We start from the raw sequence: 16,425 nt of genomic DNA, 5'->3' as shown, positions 1-16,425 counted from the left end.
ACCACGAGGAAAAGACAGGATAATTTCAATTCCAGTGTGGGAGTACTTGATGTTAATATTCAAGTTATCGTAATCTTCACTCATAGGCAACTGTTCCCGTCTTAAACAGCGGATTATGAATGACGAACCTGGCGGAACCAGTGCTTGAGGCATTTATATAAGTCGTCATTCGTTAAGCAAAACATCCCAAATTTCTGATGCTTATCTAAGATGAAAAGTATTCTTCTATGAGTAGGAAAAACAAACTGGCGCAGCACGTGAGTCTAAATATAGACTTTTCAGCTGTCGCGCATGCAGAGGCTGTGGACGACTGGCTTGTGTGTATCAGCGGTCTATACCTCCCTCAACATTCAAGTCGTCTCCAAAAGCTGCACTTTCTCGCAAATCGATCGCGCGGAGGCCGAAACGTGAAGTATTATTTCGGCTCTTCTTGAATCTAATCTGTGTTGTGTGTAAGAGGAAACGGCGATGTCAGTCACAACGCTGGTAGCTGAAGTGTGACGCCCCCCCTACTCTCCTCTTCTTCTCACACACCTACCTAACGCGCACTTATTATCCACAAGGGGAACCATTTTTCTCGAGGAGAGCAATTTTCTCTACCTATGTAGAAACACCTACAACTCATTCATCAACTTTCTGTGTGTGCCAAGACGCGTGTGCCGACTTTTCTCTGTGGCGGGTGGTACGGGAGCTTGGTCTATATCCGTGCTAATCCTCAAGTCTCTAAATAATCTGCCGTGACAAGGCGCGTGTCGATCTGTTGCTGGAGAAACAGCGGTGCTAGGACCAAGCTGTGCGCCCTCAGATAATTGGAGTATTAAGTTTGTTTGTGTGATAACCTCTTTCTGCAGCTCAGAGCTGATACCACGCTTCAATTCGACAAAGTGCCTCCACCCCTGTATGCATTCCTATTGGAGAAAACTCATTTCGTTAATTCGACCAGGAGGTGCTTTCCGGAAAAATCGAAATTATACTTTTGGATACTGCCTGTTCCCGGCTCGTAATTGTGGCTTTGCAAACTCAGTCAGAAGTGATTAAAATGCGTTTAGCTTATAGTTATTTTCACCAAACAGGATTGTTGTGATCGGCAAGTGTCGGTCGTGCTCTATCGGCTGTGGTAGCATCTGGGGCGAGCACAATACTTCCGCTTGCCTGACTCGCGTCTGATCAGGAATCGAATGTTGTTGAGAAGTGGACACCTTCACCATGAAACCCCTGAATTTAGCGCTGTTTGCGCTGTCGACGGTGGCGTGTGTCGTCTGCGAGCAGCGAATAGAACCTCATGCCAAAAAATTATATTTTGATTTGATGACATACAGAAATTACAATCCGCTCATCAAACCTTCTGGTGACGCCGATGGAAAGCTGACAGTGAAGTTGGGAATGCGACTCTCACAGTTGCTGGATGTGGTGAGTGAAATTTGATTATCTAAACATATGTGTATTGTGTCTAATCATGTTATTGTTTAATATTATCATGAATTTGTTTTTCCATTCAAGATTGTGATAATGATAATGACAACATAATGCATATAAATGGTGTTGTTTTTAACTGTCGTGTGATTATTTTCTAGAGATTACATAACAGATATACCAGGATAGTATAATTGGTTACATGATTATTGCTAGTATTAAATTTGAAATTGTTTTAAATGTCACAATATTTTCAAAAGCTTTGAATTGTGTATCAGATGGTGTATAAATAAGTATATACCCATTCCTATCTGATGCTTCATTATCAGGCAAGATGCTTTCGTGACATAATATCGCAAATGTATTGTGACATCATATTTCGTTACCATTGAGACGCCAGCAATGTCTGAAGCCCGTGTGATCCAAGTAGCTGTGATTGACTGTTATTTCCTTAAGTACCTAGTATCAGTGATCCCCCATCCCATGTTATCTGCCATCGACATGTCGCCAGGACTTACATCAGCTATAGTCACGCGTCAGTCAACTGTCTCTATTATTCACCACTTCAGAATACTGAAATATGTATGAATATCAATAATTTTAATATGTATGTAAAACCACGTGAGCACATTTCAAAATACTGTTAATGTTGTTAAAAAGCTTGGGCAGTGTTTGTTAAATCAGTTTGAAGATGAGCCAATCATGCTACCTAATTATCTTCAGTTGATAACATGAAAAAAGGAATGATATGAAGTTGCAACAGTTACCAACGTTACCAACTATATATCCAGGCACCGCAAGTTCCTAATCTAATTAGATTTATCAGTGCAATCTTCTAATGAGGCTAATGTTATGTAGGCGTTATCCTGCTTCCGCATCACATCAATACTCTCATAAAAATAAATGGTTACAGAAAGCACCAAACACATTTGAGGTGAATGATGCTGAAATTGTTTTAAATCTTAGCCTGTATCGTGCGTCCATAATTCTTGCACCCTTGGACATTTTATTCGTATTTTAAACTCTTCACTTGACGAGATTTAAGGGGATACCAGTTATAAACAATGAACGATCTCCATTGAACAAATAAACTTAAAGTTTATGGGGCCAGGTGCGCATGCGTTTGAGGGTATTTTGAAAACACGATGGAGATAACTCTCAACCTTGCTATTAACCTCCCAACGTTTATTGAGTTAAACAGGGAATTGAAACGAGATTCTACGAGACTTTTACAAGAAGAAGAGAGATTGCATGTTCCATGTTGACGTGAATAGTAATTCACGTTAATGAGCAGCGGGAGATGGATTTGCAATTGGGTGCTTGAAACAAATTATGAAATAACAGGAATGATTATTTACAGCGTACAGGGTATCCAACAGGACGCACGTGCATCGTTCATGTTTGAGACACAAAATAATAGATGTGTAACTGTTAACCTTTTAAACTGTTTTTACCAGCTAATATCTCTCTCTCTCTCTCTCTCTCTCTCTCTCTCTCTCTCTCTCTCTCTCTCTCTCTCTGCTGATGCTATAGGATATACACCTACACGATAGCAGTAAAGAGTTCTTTTCATTAGCTCACCAGATATCTCTGCATTTTATCCCAAACTGATTTATGCAAATATGACAGTGTTTTTCTGTAATATTTACATGAAGTCTTTTTGCTTCCTACAGATGTGTTATCTTTATGAAAATAGCTTCCTCTCCTGGTGGGGAAGCGGTTACTCAATCCATTACTATAAACCTGCACATCACATTCCAGGGTAATATTTCCTCTTGGTGCCTGGCTTCGTTTGTTCCTTAATAAATGGCGTCAACCCTCTTAACACAAAGTAAACATTCTAAAGCAATTGTCAATACAAGACCATTTCAGAACTATAAGAGTTATATTTATATTTGTTTTGGCCATCTTGGGTTTACAACAAGAGCTGTGACAGCTGTTTTAAACACATGCACTGTTGCAGTATATTAAAGAGCACAGGTAGAGCTGTTGACTGTTGCCTATCCATTTCTCTTTCTTCTTGCTCCCTGTAGGCTTGCTGCCACAGATGGTGTTTTTCTTTAACTGCAGCTATAAATAGTTTCACCGGGAGCGCTATGTAGGCAACACACTGTCTGCTCTTTAATTACTCATCAGATAAAATACATCATGTGTTATACAACGTCACTGACAGAAGCCATGACATTCAAGGTAATTGCCAATGTTCAAGGATAAAACTTCTAACATATCCCACTTGGTTTTAATAATTACCTTCCTTTCACCTTAAACTTTGAAATATTGCATATGCCATGACGTAGAATTGCCTTGCATTAAAAGGTTTCAGAGGATTCTGTTGTATGACATAGGGAACTTTTAACTGCTGTAATTTCATCCAATTGTTACGCTTTAGAGAGAAGTTTCTGCTTGATTACTTGTGTCGGTCTTTACATTGCTATGATATATGTTCTGTGATGATATGGATGACATGGACGTATCATATGTCTCATCTTGTTCCTGAATCATACCTTGCAGCATCTGGGAGCACAGTCTCATAAGCATTATGAAATGGGTGTGCAGAGTTGCGTCCCTTAGGCGTAACAAGAACCTATTGTAGGTTCGAACCCTTTTGCACCATGTTTATTATTTTATCAGTTCGGGCTTTCCTCTCACACGAAGCTGATACAACGTGATATATAATAACCGAGTGTTAGTTCAGCAGTAGTGTTCAAAGCGTTAAACCAAACTCAATCACTCAAATATGTCCTCTGCGATTGCACAAATATTCCACATCAAACAACATGTCAGTCTTACCCAAAATGTTCATTCTGCACCGACCTGAAATTCCACGTGCAAGAATTAATATGTGAACAAAATATAATATGTTTAACTGTATTAATGTTAGGACCGATTTGTTTACGTTATCTTTAATCCGCCAATTCGATGTTGAAATAGGAAGAATGAGTGAATCAGTTATTACAAACAATCTCCGCGGAGGACGTTGAACCCCAGTATTCAGCGTGAACGACCCAACCCTTTAACCATAAGGCTAACCCAGTCCACAAGCTTATAAGGGTATAATGCGCTAAACTGAAAGCCTTTATTGGAAACCTTATGCTTATCAGAGGCCTTCCTGAGATACAAAAACATAAACATCCCCATTGGTTTCACTGTGACACGGGACTAGGGGCTACTTTGGAAATCGGAACTCTACTCATTATGGTGACATATAATTGACTAAATAAGAAATAATCTGCTGATATCCTCAGTGGATATACATATGTACTACACTGTCGGGCAAAAGAAAGTATACACTTGGAAATTCACACTTTACTCTGCTCATTGCTTTTGTTTGTTTGTTTGTTGTTTAACGCCGCACTCAGCAATATTCCAGCTATATGACGACGGTCTGTAAATAATGGACCAGACAATCCAGTGATTAGGGAATCCAGTGAATAGGGATCGATGACATGCATCAACCAAGTCAGCGAGCCTGACCACCCAATCCCGTTAGTCGCCTCTCACGACAAGCATGGGTTGCTGAAGACCTATTCTACCCCGGATCTTCACGGGTCTCCTCATTACTGTGCACTCTAAAACTGCGATCCCCATGTTCCTTGAGACACCATGTGTCATCACGTGGTGTGGTATTCTCATTGATATGATGCATGTAATATCACCTATACCAAACAAATACATCACCATCGAATAAACATGGGTGTACACTTTCCTTTGCCCACTGTTTATTGCAAACACAATGTAAAATTCTCCAATGTAGTTACATACTTTTTTTTTAATTTTCGAGTATACAAATTTTCAGACATTACAGTTATTGTATAATACTGTCCATATAACACAAGTCAATTCAATAAATGTCAGCCTTATTGTAGATTCAATTAAAGGGTAGAGCGTCCACGTGTTCAACTAGGACCAGCTGTTACTCTGATGAATATCACAGCCCGAACACATGTCTATATCACATTACCTTATTTGGTGACACAATGGAAAATATTGACTAGTATTAAAATATATGTGCATACAGGAAACACGTGTATGATAGAGTATTATTAACGCGTGTGTTTGTTGCCTTAAAACATATTTTGATTGCATGTACAAAAGGATTCGTATCATTTCTATTGATGGGTATTTTGCAATGTTGATGCATCCGATGTTCACCGGATGTATATTGTATTTATCTATTGACAAAACAGCCCTGTATTTAGTAACGGCTGGTAACAATATATGAACTGGCGGGCAAAAGAAAGTATACAGTTGACTATTGGATTTGACCAAAACATTACAAACGTTATCAAAACATTACTTGGCTGAAGAAGTTGGCGACACAGCAACCTTAACGTCCAAAACACAGCTTAGATACCCGTTTCAAAAACAATAACTATCGATTCACCATTTATTAGATGTACATGGGTGTACACTTTATTTTGCCCCGGCAGTTTGTTTAGTTTCTCGCGCGTTTACACAAGCGAAATTCACATATTGATCAGCATTTGACTTTTTTCAAATTAGCGAGTGCGCGTTGGACGGACTGAAGTGAAAGCTTTAACACTACAAAACATTAACATATAAACAAGTACTTCATTTCAGTATTATGAAAGGAAATACAGCGATTAAAAGTCGGAATACTGAAAATTGTGTTCATGGAACACGTGAACAATACTTGTCGTTGGATACCATGACTGTTGTTCTGTTTGGAGATTATTATAAGTTTTGAACCTGCTTTGCCCTCTGATTCTTTGTAATCCCCTAATACACTACTGTGTCACCACTGTAGGATTAGTGGCTGCAAACTCGCCCTTTACTTAGAGTATTGACCTCGGTACAATAATACGTCTCTTCTGTGAAGGCCCTTGGGTATGTCTGAAATAAACATATTGAGTCAGCTCTCGTGTACGATTTCTGTTAAAATTGATGGGACAACGGTCTTTTTTATGTGGTTAACTCTCGTTCCCTCTAGATTACAGTACACCACAACAGATGGTTAAAAATCCATACTTGTTATCGAGTTTTGTCACATATATATAGCGAAATACACTTAACCGTCATCGAAAGAGACTTACATGTACAAAACATAAACATAATCCTTGAAAAAAACCTTTTACATCTTAATTCTGTTATCATGTTAACTTTTATCTATAGATGTAATAATTCATTAAATTTGTCCTGAAAATGGACGTATACTCTGCAAAAAAAGGAAGTATATTTAATTTATCATATAGATAATTAACAAATGGTAATTTATTGTTCAAAATTGGCAGACATTGTCATTGACCCAGGTCCCAGATTTTCAAGATGAAAGTCATCTGTTCTCAATATCTTGTATGGCCACCATTTGAGACCAAAAGTGGCCAGGGGAATGTTCACCCACTCTGCATGCAGTGCTTTGTGCCAATTGTCAGACGTTCTGTGTGGTTGTTGATGATGTTCTCGCAGTCATTGATCCAGCGCATCCCATAAATGTTCGATTGTGTTTAAATCTGTAGACATGGAGGGCCATGGCAGGACCTGGGTGTTGTGATACCTCAAAAAGGCTCTTGTCAGTCTTGCCGTGTGAGGTCAAGCGTTGTTTTGTTGGAAAATGACGTTCGCTCTTTGCATAATGGGAAGGGCATGTCGCTGAAGAATCTCACCCGTGTAACGTTTTGCTGTTAAATTCCCCAGAACTTGCTCCAAGTCTGTCCTACCAGTGTAGGAGATGGCTGCCCACACCATCACACGGCCACCACCAAATCTGTCCACTTCTGTATGCAGTTTCGGGTATAACGTTCCCCGCGACGCTTGTAAACACGACGTCTACTATCCGCACTCGGCACGAATCCAAGATCGTCTCAATCGCAGTTGTGGCCATACACCGTGACCTTGACACCATTGACGTCGTTATACGTGGTCGACCGGATCTAGGAAGGTCCCGTGTTGTCCGGTGTGTCTAATAACGGTTCCACAGTCTTGTAATTGTGCTTGGTGCCACGTGGAAAAAACTGGCTGCAGCCGAACATGGTTCTCCTGTTTGTAGTCAGCCGATGGCGTTGTTGCGTTGGGCTTGTCAGTCGTGGCATGTTTTCGCTGTTCACTTGCTGCAAGAATGTGATGGCATGCAAATGACAACCCAAAGTTTTTATAGCCCAACAAGTGCAAGTGCACGTGCATGTCATGTTAGTGCGACAAACTCTCACGTGGTTGTGCTTCTTGCGATGTTTCCATTTTTTCACCAAATGTTTTCCTACACAAATCAATCCCAATCCATGCAAAAATGATTCATTTTTGTATTAATTTTGCATGGATGTCGGCAACACTCTGTTAGATATTTACGATTTCACTGCTGTTGCGTTTCTGTTTTTCCAGTGTGTAACATTGCACGTAAGCCGGTTTCTCTGGTAATGTGTGAATTAATGGAAGCATCGCCTTATAGTGAGTGAGTTGGGTTTAACGCCGCTTTTAAGAGTATTCCAGTTATATCACGGCGTGTCAGCTTAATGTGGGAGGAAAGCCCGAAGTGATGCAGGTCTTAGACGTTTACAACTTCGGTGAAACCCAGGAGCACGGGTATGGTGCTGACAAACCTAGAAACAAAATCGGGGCGAACCGGGATTCGAACCCACAAACATAGGTTTTTGGCGTACCCAAGGGACGCAACTCTGCACAGAGAATCGCGGCTTCTCAGACGACTGGGCCACCCGTGCCCCCGCATCGCCTTATATCTCAGGAGAAGCAAACATGTAAGTTTAGACTAACAGTAGTCTCCTAGATGCATGACCATTTTACCTGGAACACACAAGAACAATTCTCATCCTCCCTGCCTAGGGCCCACTGAGTGTAGTGAGGGCGTCTTTAAATGTGTCTCTTTGCTTAGACCTGATTGCGTTATTTTCATGTGTTGGTGATACAAGTTTCAAAACTCTAAGGTTTTGACGCTTTGATTTGCATCTCGCTGACCTTATAGGTATACATTTCTAAATTTGCAGTTTGGGAATAAAAAAGTCCACGTTTTATTGAAGTTTCGTTAGTTTGTAAAAAGCATACATCGTGCTACAATGCTTTTTATCACTGATTGTAACAAATGAAAGCAAGAATATGCTTCTTTTTGAATAGTGACGGTTTGTAATATTTGTATTATATACTATGTACATATCTACATGGCCAAGACGAAGTTACTTGTATTACCCGATTGTAACTCAATACCTGTGAGCTGGCAACGCTATGCGACCTGTTGAATCCACGGCTGTCAGCGTGTGTTCCTCACTCGGTTCAACTGCTTAATTCTATCGATCGCTGGTCTACCAACAAAGGGGCCGCCTAATAGATTAGAGTCATGTCTTGTTACCGTGGTGCATATTTCCTATAGGGGAGTGTATATTGAATTAATAAGTTCGTAAGCCCATTTGTCCATGTGTTATATTTTAATTCAGATCATCTCTAAGCCTGCGTAAATCCTACGGGTGTCTCACACAGGCGCTCAAGTCACTCATGTGTCGTACTCTTTGTTTGATAAGCCGGTTATTGCAGTTAATCAGCTCACGTTATTATGTTTAGAGCGTGTTTAGACATGTTTCCACTTCAAGTGTCAGTTTTGAAAGTTTTTATTATGTTACCAGATGTCTAAGAAGGATAATGTGTAACAAAAACGTGTCTGTCCCTCTTTATTGATTCAGCTTTGGACACTAGATTGACAGATGGAGCCGTTTTGTAAGCTATGGCCTTGCTTCGAGAAGGCGACACAAAATTATAACGAGTTACTGTTCATATCCCAAACTTATTATGATATAATACCCTGTTAGTTCGGCAACATCACAATCCCGGCGAATGCTTACTTACTTACTTTGGGGATTTAACGTGCGCTTTCCGACTGATGCGTATTTCGCACACGGGGGCGAATGCTACCGTGAGAGAACTTATATATGAGGGTCTTGATGGGGGTCAGTAAAACTTGGGGCCTTTAGTCAGTAGTTCGTACTATTTCGGCTTAGTCAAAAGAAAAATACTTGAATGAAGGACAAGCTGTCATGTTGAATCTAAATTTTCAAATATCGCTCATAGTCAGTCTGAAAGAAACTAAAGGACAGCTGGATCTGTTAAATTACTCCAATTCGTGTTTTGCAATAGCAAAGTTTGTTGTCGTTGCTCAAATACTACTTTAACGAGATTTAGGACGATTACGATAAACAGTAAAGTTATAATTTTAAGCAGTTTTGCTAGCCCACAGAGATATGTCGCAGTTTTTCATGGATACCCCACTGAGACAAATTATACTCCGAGCGGACCTCTCATTTCTTAGTTCATTTAATGTCGAGCAGCAGGCAGGGTAACATAAGTACCACATTTCACTGTCTTTGCGTATAACGCAGCTAGGGGGGATCTAACCACCCACCATCCACTCTCCGGACACACTATGAAAGTAGTTTAACGATGTTGGGCTTTATTTCAATAACTAGAACTATATACAGGTATGCAAATCAATATGATGTTTGATAGTCAAAAATTGATAATCATTCGAAAGCTACATCATTGAAAAATATGATATTGTTTCATGTTTTTGGGACAGGTGGGTCAGGATACGGTCACCTTTTCACCTTCACCTGGTTTAATCACTAATAAATAGTAATAAATGAACAGAACGCAACGATGTACTAGAAGTCGGAATCGTACAACGGACTCTGATTTCAGCAGAGATTTGTTATTATTATGGAAACGGTTATGTTGCTGTTACTTGCAGTATTACTTACATTGCTCTTTTCACAGAGTGACTTAACAAGAGGATCCTTAAATTAATTTTCGTGACAAAGTGTTTAGCTCGAGGCTGAGCTATTAAAGGGAGAGCATTCTATAACATGAAAGAGTTAATTTAAGCAGTCTGTCATCTGCATAGTGTAACTGGCGAGGAACTTCAAAGTTGGAATATTGCTGCAGGAAAACGCCCGGTGTGCGCCTACTGTGGTGTCACATACCAATTCGGGTCTTCTCATTAAGCAAGTTTTATGGATAGGAAGACACAAAACACGTTTTGGCTTTTCACATCTTCTCTGTACATTTCAAAAAGAGGATATGTCTTAGCGAGCGAAGATGCTTTGAAAAGAATTTCAGTTATCTCAGGGCTTGTCATCTTCGTGTTGGGGAAAAGCTATCAATGATGCAGATCTTTGACGTTTACCACTTTGGCGTGTTGCTGCATTGAAGCACAACAAGGGCGATTCTTGTATCAGAACCCACGGTTTGTCATCATAGGTATATGGGATACAAGTATTCTGTGACTACTATTTCTACGTGTGTAGTACGATGTACGCTGCTGTAGACTGCTGCCTATTATACATGTTACATGTATACATGCCCTGCGCATAACCAAATTGTTAACATTCAAAAGACAGAATCTGAAGTTGTTTTTCACATAATATTTCAATAATATGAATACATTTACCTTCTTTGTTCAGTGCATTTACATACATATGAAGGATCACACTTTCCGTGAATACATAAGAAAAAAAACAAAAATATAATCTAATGTATTGGCAACCTTTTCCTATTTGTGTGTCGTCTTCCGCTGTGGCCGAGTGAATAAAGCATCTGCCGGGTGTGCAGGCGGTCGGTGGTTTGATCCCCTGGTCGCGTCTTATCAAAAGACGTAAAAAATGGTACTTGTTGTTACCTTGCCTGGCGCTCGGGATTAAGTTTATAACACAAGGAATGTTTTTTTCGGTGTCTGAGTGGGCATCCATGTTAAACTTCTGCATGTTATCTTAGCGGGCTAGCACTATAAACGCACTATAGGTACTTGTTGTTACCTTGCCTGACGCTCGGGATTAAGTTTATAACACAAGGAATGTTTTTTCGGTGTCTGAGTGGGTATCCATGTTAAACTTCTGCATGTTATCTCAGCGGGCTAGCACTATAAACGCACTATAGGTACTTGTTGTTACCTTGCCTGACGCTCGGGATTAAGTTTATAACACAAGGAATGTTGGTTCGGTGTCTGAGTGGGTATCCATGTTAAACTTCTGCATGTTATCTCAGCGGTCTAGCACTATTAAACACTATAAGTACAATCATTTGGAACGCGGCGTTAAACCCCATTTTACCACCCCTCACCATTTGTATTTAGAACTTCAAAGCCAGAGAACAAATATAAGCGAGAGCGGATCAGTGTTTTCATTAAGCGAAATTTAAATATCTATGTTAGCATTTTGTTTACAAGATAGAAAACCTGAATTATGTTTTTGTACAAATATTTACGTAAATAGTTTTGGTATAGATAAGTACATAGATGCAGTCTACTCTAAACACAGTTGAACACTGTAATCTACTTGTGAATACATCGTTGCGTGACTACATGCACAGCTGCTCTGGTGTAAAATGCAATCATGGCCTCATTAAATAAACAAGACTCACCTTACATAAACGCACAGGAATATACCTCATATTAATAACGCTATCAAATTATGTATTTATAAAATTTCCAAGCAAAGCGGCCCGAGCTAATAGTCCCAGGCTTTCCCCGATATAGAATTTCCGATCTTACCGGAACGCTATGTGTTTCCTTTCTGTTTCAATCGACTTTTATGAGGGCAACATCTGCATCAGAATTGATTTGGACGAGTTAATATGAAATTGATCCATGTATTTATGCACGACTTCACTGCCGATGTCAATTTAGCTCGTATGACTTGTTGCACAGCCAAACATACCTCGTTATAAGGATTTTTTCAGCAAAGTTAGATAGTGTTTAAAACATGCTGCCCCCATCGTGTGTATTTGTTCATAATGTATTGTGTGATCTGTCATTCTGTTATATGTCAGCGGTTATATGGGTAATCTGATCAATATATAGGATAGTTTACTCCCAGAAACACATGCGTTTATTTATGAATGGCGTTTGTTCGTTTTTATTGTGACTAAGTCGTATTTCGTTAATAATGACTATATAAACTGCCGGGCAAAAGAACGTATACGCCCAGGTTTGATTGTGGCAGAAAATATATAAAAAACAAGAAATGGTTATTCGATCATACGTGATACGGGTGTCATAGATGTGTTTTGGACCTTAGGTTTGCAAAGTTACGTGGATGTTTTCACATGAGTAAAGTTTTGATAATCCTTGGTCAAAAGTTTTCAAGTGTGTAGCTTCTTTTCCCGGCAGTTTATAAGCCATTTTGATACGGGGACGTGGTTTAACATACGTCCCCAACCACCAGTGTTTGTTCTCAAGAGACGACTCAAATGGAGCAGGGGGTCGGGGTCCTGATAGCAGGGGGTCGGGGTCCTGATAGCATGTCACCGTATTCGATGACGTATAACTCGTTGTTCATGTTGTCAGTCACGTGTTTGCATGTTCCGGACTCGATTATTTACAGGCTGATGTAATAGAGCAATACTATTGCTGGAAGCAGCGTAAAACTATTTATTCACTCACTCTAGCACATGTTAAACGTAAGAACAACATCAACGTAAGAACAAAGTCTCCACAGTACATTCCCAACCCATTACTGGACAGGAAGGGATGAGACACGGAATCTGTATCAAAACAAAGTTCACCTTGAACTTCTTCATATGAGAAGAGCTTCAATGCCATCAACTCCTGAGACCAGACACAGAGGCCTGTATGTAATGACAGCAGCTATATGTGATGCAAATAGGTCAATAAAATCTGACTTATTGTCAGCTCTCACGGGATGAAACCATTTCCTCTGCTTCTACCTGATCAGGTTTCTCCTGTTTCGATACCCGAAACTCATCCTTCACTTTCTGGTTGTCGTCCAAGCATTAAACAAGACACAAATCAGAATTGAAATGCCAAAAGGTAGTGTTTAATAAAATGAATTGTTCATTCTACTATGTTGATTTGAGATGATTATGTCTGCATCTCTGTGGGAGGAGGTCGTCCATGGATTGAGACAGAAGGTTATACTTCGGACAGAAGTAACATCAATATGGCTGACATTTTACCAGGCATCGCATATTGAGTGTTATTATACAACATGCCAAAGTCGATAATTTTAATTTCATCTGTTTCGCGAATACATGGCGAAGTTATTGTCATGTTGTCACTGCTGTAGTACAGGTGCGATAAGAATCCCTAGAATGTACTCATTTAAATAATTCATCCAAACACAGTGAATCCCGTGTACATGCTGAAAATGCGATGTATATGTGATCTACATATGTGAGCTGAGAAATAGGTCTCAGTTTGTCAGGAGAAATATATGCATTAAAATAGACAGAATTGACTGATGACATAAGACTCCGGTCGAACGATCTTTGCAACTTAACTAATCTCAGTTCAGTTCCCCAAACATAGATAACACAAACGTTTTCACAGGCTGCATGTCTTCGGAAGTCGAATGATGTTTGCCAACTGACGCCGAGCAAGTAGCCCAACAAGTCAAGTCAAAACGAAGGAAATGTTCGATCGTAAAATAATCGTTCCCTTCTTACGCAAATGTCGATGTTTTATTAGCACAACAGAGGGCAAATGTAACGCTAACCCATTATGTTTGTGTAAACAACGTGGAGCCTTTGTACTGGCCTCGTAACAAGCTGGGTCTAGCGATGCAGGTTGGGTTGTTTGCTTTGATGGGAATGGATGAGGTGAACAACATCCAAGGATAGCCATTGTAAGGTCCGCGAGTTTTATTGATAGGAAATTGTGACACTGCATTTCACTTTTCGATTCTCGATGAGCACAATTTATCTCTGGACGTTATGGCCATCCCTGACATTGCCAGTTCGATGCTCTCTGATCTCGAATGTTCTACCTTGTAATGGCCGCTGGCAGTAATGGTCGGAAATGCTAATGTCAATATCCCTAAACCGGAAGTTGAAATGTCACATGGTGTTCTGCGTGACTCTCCCAGACAGAGTTGAAAGAGCATACGTCTTCTCCACTATCAACATGGTTCTGCTTTGACGTGGAATTCGTGACATGACTTGACGACAACGACTTAATCGGTTTCATTCTTGAGGTTCAGTGAAATGTGGCTCAATAGAAATGAGCCATCTGTTTCCTTTGTCGACCGTCACACAAAGGATTTTATGTACAATATTGATGTACATGGAATTATGATTACGGTATGTACATATAGAATAACCGGATTACCTTAAGGAAGAACGTTTTGTCTGAACGTGTTTGAAGTCATATTCAAGCCATATTGAACTAGTTAACACTTTCTGTTCAATATATGTACTTGGAAAGTGAACATGAGTCCTCATATGATACAGATGATCTGATGAGATTACGGGGAAGTAATAACATATCAATAATTTATTAATGCGAACTTTACATGACTGGAGTACGAACCTTCATTGGATGTGCTTACAGCTTGGCCCACACTTCATTTTGGCTCACATTCCAATGAAGTCACACAAAGTAAAAGTCAATTCTTAATTATCCTATAATCTCTCTCGCTCTCTCTCTCTCTCTCTCTCTCTCGCTCTCTCTCTCTCTCTCTCTCTCTCTCTCTCTCTCACACACACACACACACACACTTTTTCTCTCTCTTTCTCCCCCCTCTCGCTCTCTCTCTCTCTACACACACACACGCAGTCTTTCTCATAGATAATAATTCTATTAAATCCATGATCCAATATAAGAGAAATTACAGCATTATGTTATTATGCCAACCATGTTCATTCTTAAATAGAAAAAAATCCGTTTTATATTGTTCACCATTATATACGTATTATCCAAGGTTAGAGAAAATGCAGGATCAACATGTTCAACTGTTATTACCTATTAAGTCTTTTTAGAGGAAGAGTATCTGTATTCTGAGAGGGAAATGTGCCCGCTTTCGTTAACCTATGAACATCAAACTGATGCATTGGAGTATTAGCTCGAACTACCTGCAAGTACACGAATTCCAAGTCCAGATGTTTGTTCACTTGCTCTAAAAACTCAAATATCTATCTACTCCTCTTGGTTGTCTGGAATGCCCATTAACGGTTATTTTGGGGGCGGGTGTCATACCAGCGTCTTGAGCGGAAGTTCACTTCATTTCGTCCTTCGTGTCTGGAGAGGGCAAATAAAGGAAGCTTAATAACTGCTCCCGTTGTACTGTTCGGAATGTAAACTCCTTTATCAGTAATCATATAATCAAATAACAATCCATGAGTCTTTGGTACATTAAGGAAGGTAAGGTAGGAGACCTCGAAGACTAGTTTCATCCTCTTGTCCTTTCCTCGGACAAACATCATATAGATATTGTGTTCGGGTTAGCAAAGGCATTAAAAGAGCAAAGGCTAAACAGAATGAGAATACTTTAGCTGGACCGTGCCAAATCAGGTTTTTTATTATCAGTTCGCATGCAATCACTCTGATCTGAATGATGAAGGACACAAAAGCAACTGGTTTGAATTACCAATTCCAATTTGAACAAAGAGGTAATCAGAACCAATTATATGGCAAAGGATTTACATTTTAGCTGGCATCACTTTGACGCCATTCTAATCTTTGAGAACAGGATTATTGAGGCTGTATTGACTAAGGGCTCAGTACGTTCATTGTAACGTGCATAAATCTCATCGTTTCATCACTGTGTCCTCACTGATTTTCACTGCGATTTTGCTTTTACGCCCAATGGAATCTGTTTTCGTCGGATAATCGAGACTTGTTAGTCTCTTCTAAACGTTTTATGTTTTATTCATTGTGTTCTAAGAAGCATATACCAATTACACTGTCAGTAAAGTTAATTCAATATCAAAATTTATCATTTGTTTATTATAATGAATTTACTTTTCCTTGCTCTTGATAGGAAAAGGATAGGTGACAAATTCCGGTATAAAATAATCATTATGAATAACCTGCTTAAATGATATAAACGGTTTTATCTCTTAATTTTTAAATTTTCTTCTGACGTGAACATAATTCATAAGTAACACTAAATACCAATCTTATCTAAGGAGGATGCTGCACCTCGACAAGTGTTTCATGTACGTCTGCTCCTCGGACAAAGACCAGGCTCCGTAGTCCAACACTGGCACACTTTGGACCCAGTCTCGCATTGTCTCACTCCGACAGTGGTCATGTTTCTCAAGATA

The 16,425-nt window shown here is 39.7% G+C and overlaps 1 protein-coding gene across 1 annotated transcript in view; it reads left to right on the top strand.

Annotated features, from left to right (window-relative positions):
* Positions 1 to 286: 286 nt before the first annotated feature.
* Positions 287 to 16,425, top strand: part of LOC124134106 (acetylcholine receptor subunit alpha-L1-like) — a 63,674-nt gene continuing 47,535 nt past the window's right edge. Inside the window, exon 1 of the mRNA XM_046498760.2 lies at positions 287 to 1,410. Within this exon, the coding sequence (XP_046354716.1) occupies positions 1,207 to 1,410 (204 nt within the window). The 5' untranslated portion in view covers positions 287 to 1,206. The remainder of the gene's footprint in view (positions 1,411 to 16,425) is intronic.

This window comes from Haliotis rufescens, unplaced genomic scaffold (genome assembly GCF_023055435.1).
Source record: "Haliotis rufescens isolate VD_foot unplaced genomic scaffold, xgHalRufe1.0.p SCAF_1, whole genome shotgun sequence".
NCBI lineage: Eukaryota > Metazoa > Mollusca > Gastropoda > Lepetellida > Haliotidae > Haliotis > Haliotis rufescens.
This window is presented reverse-complemented; position numbering and strand designations above follow the sequence as displayed.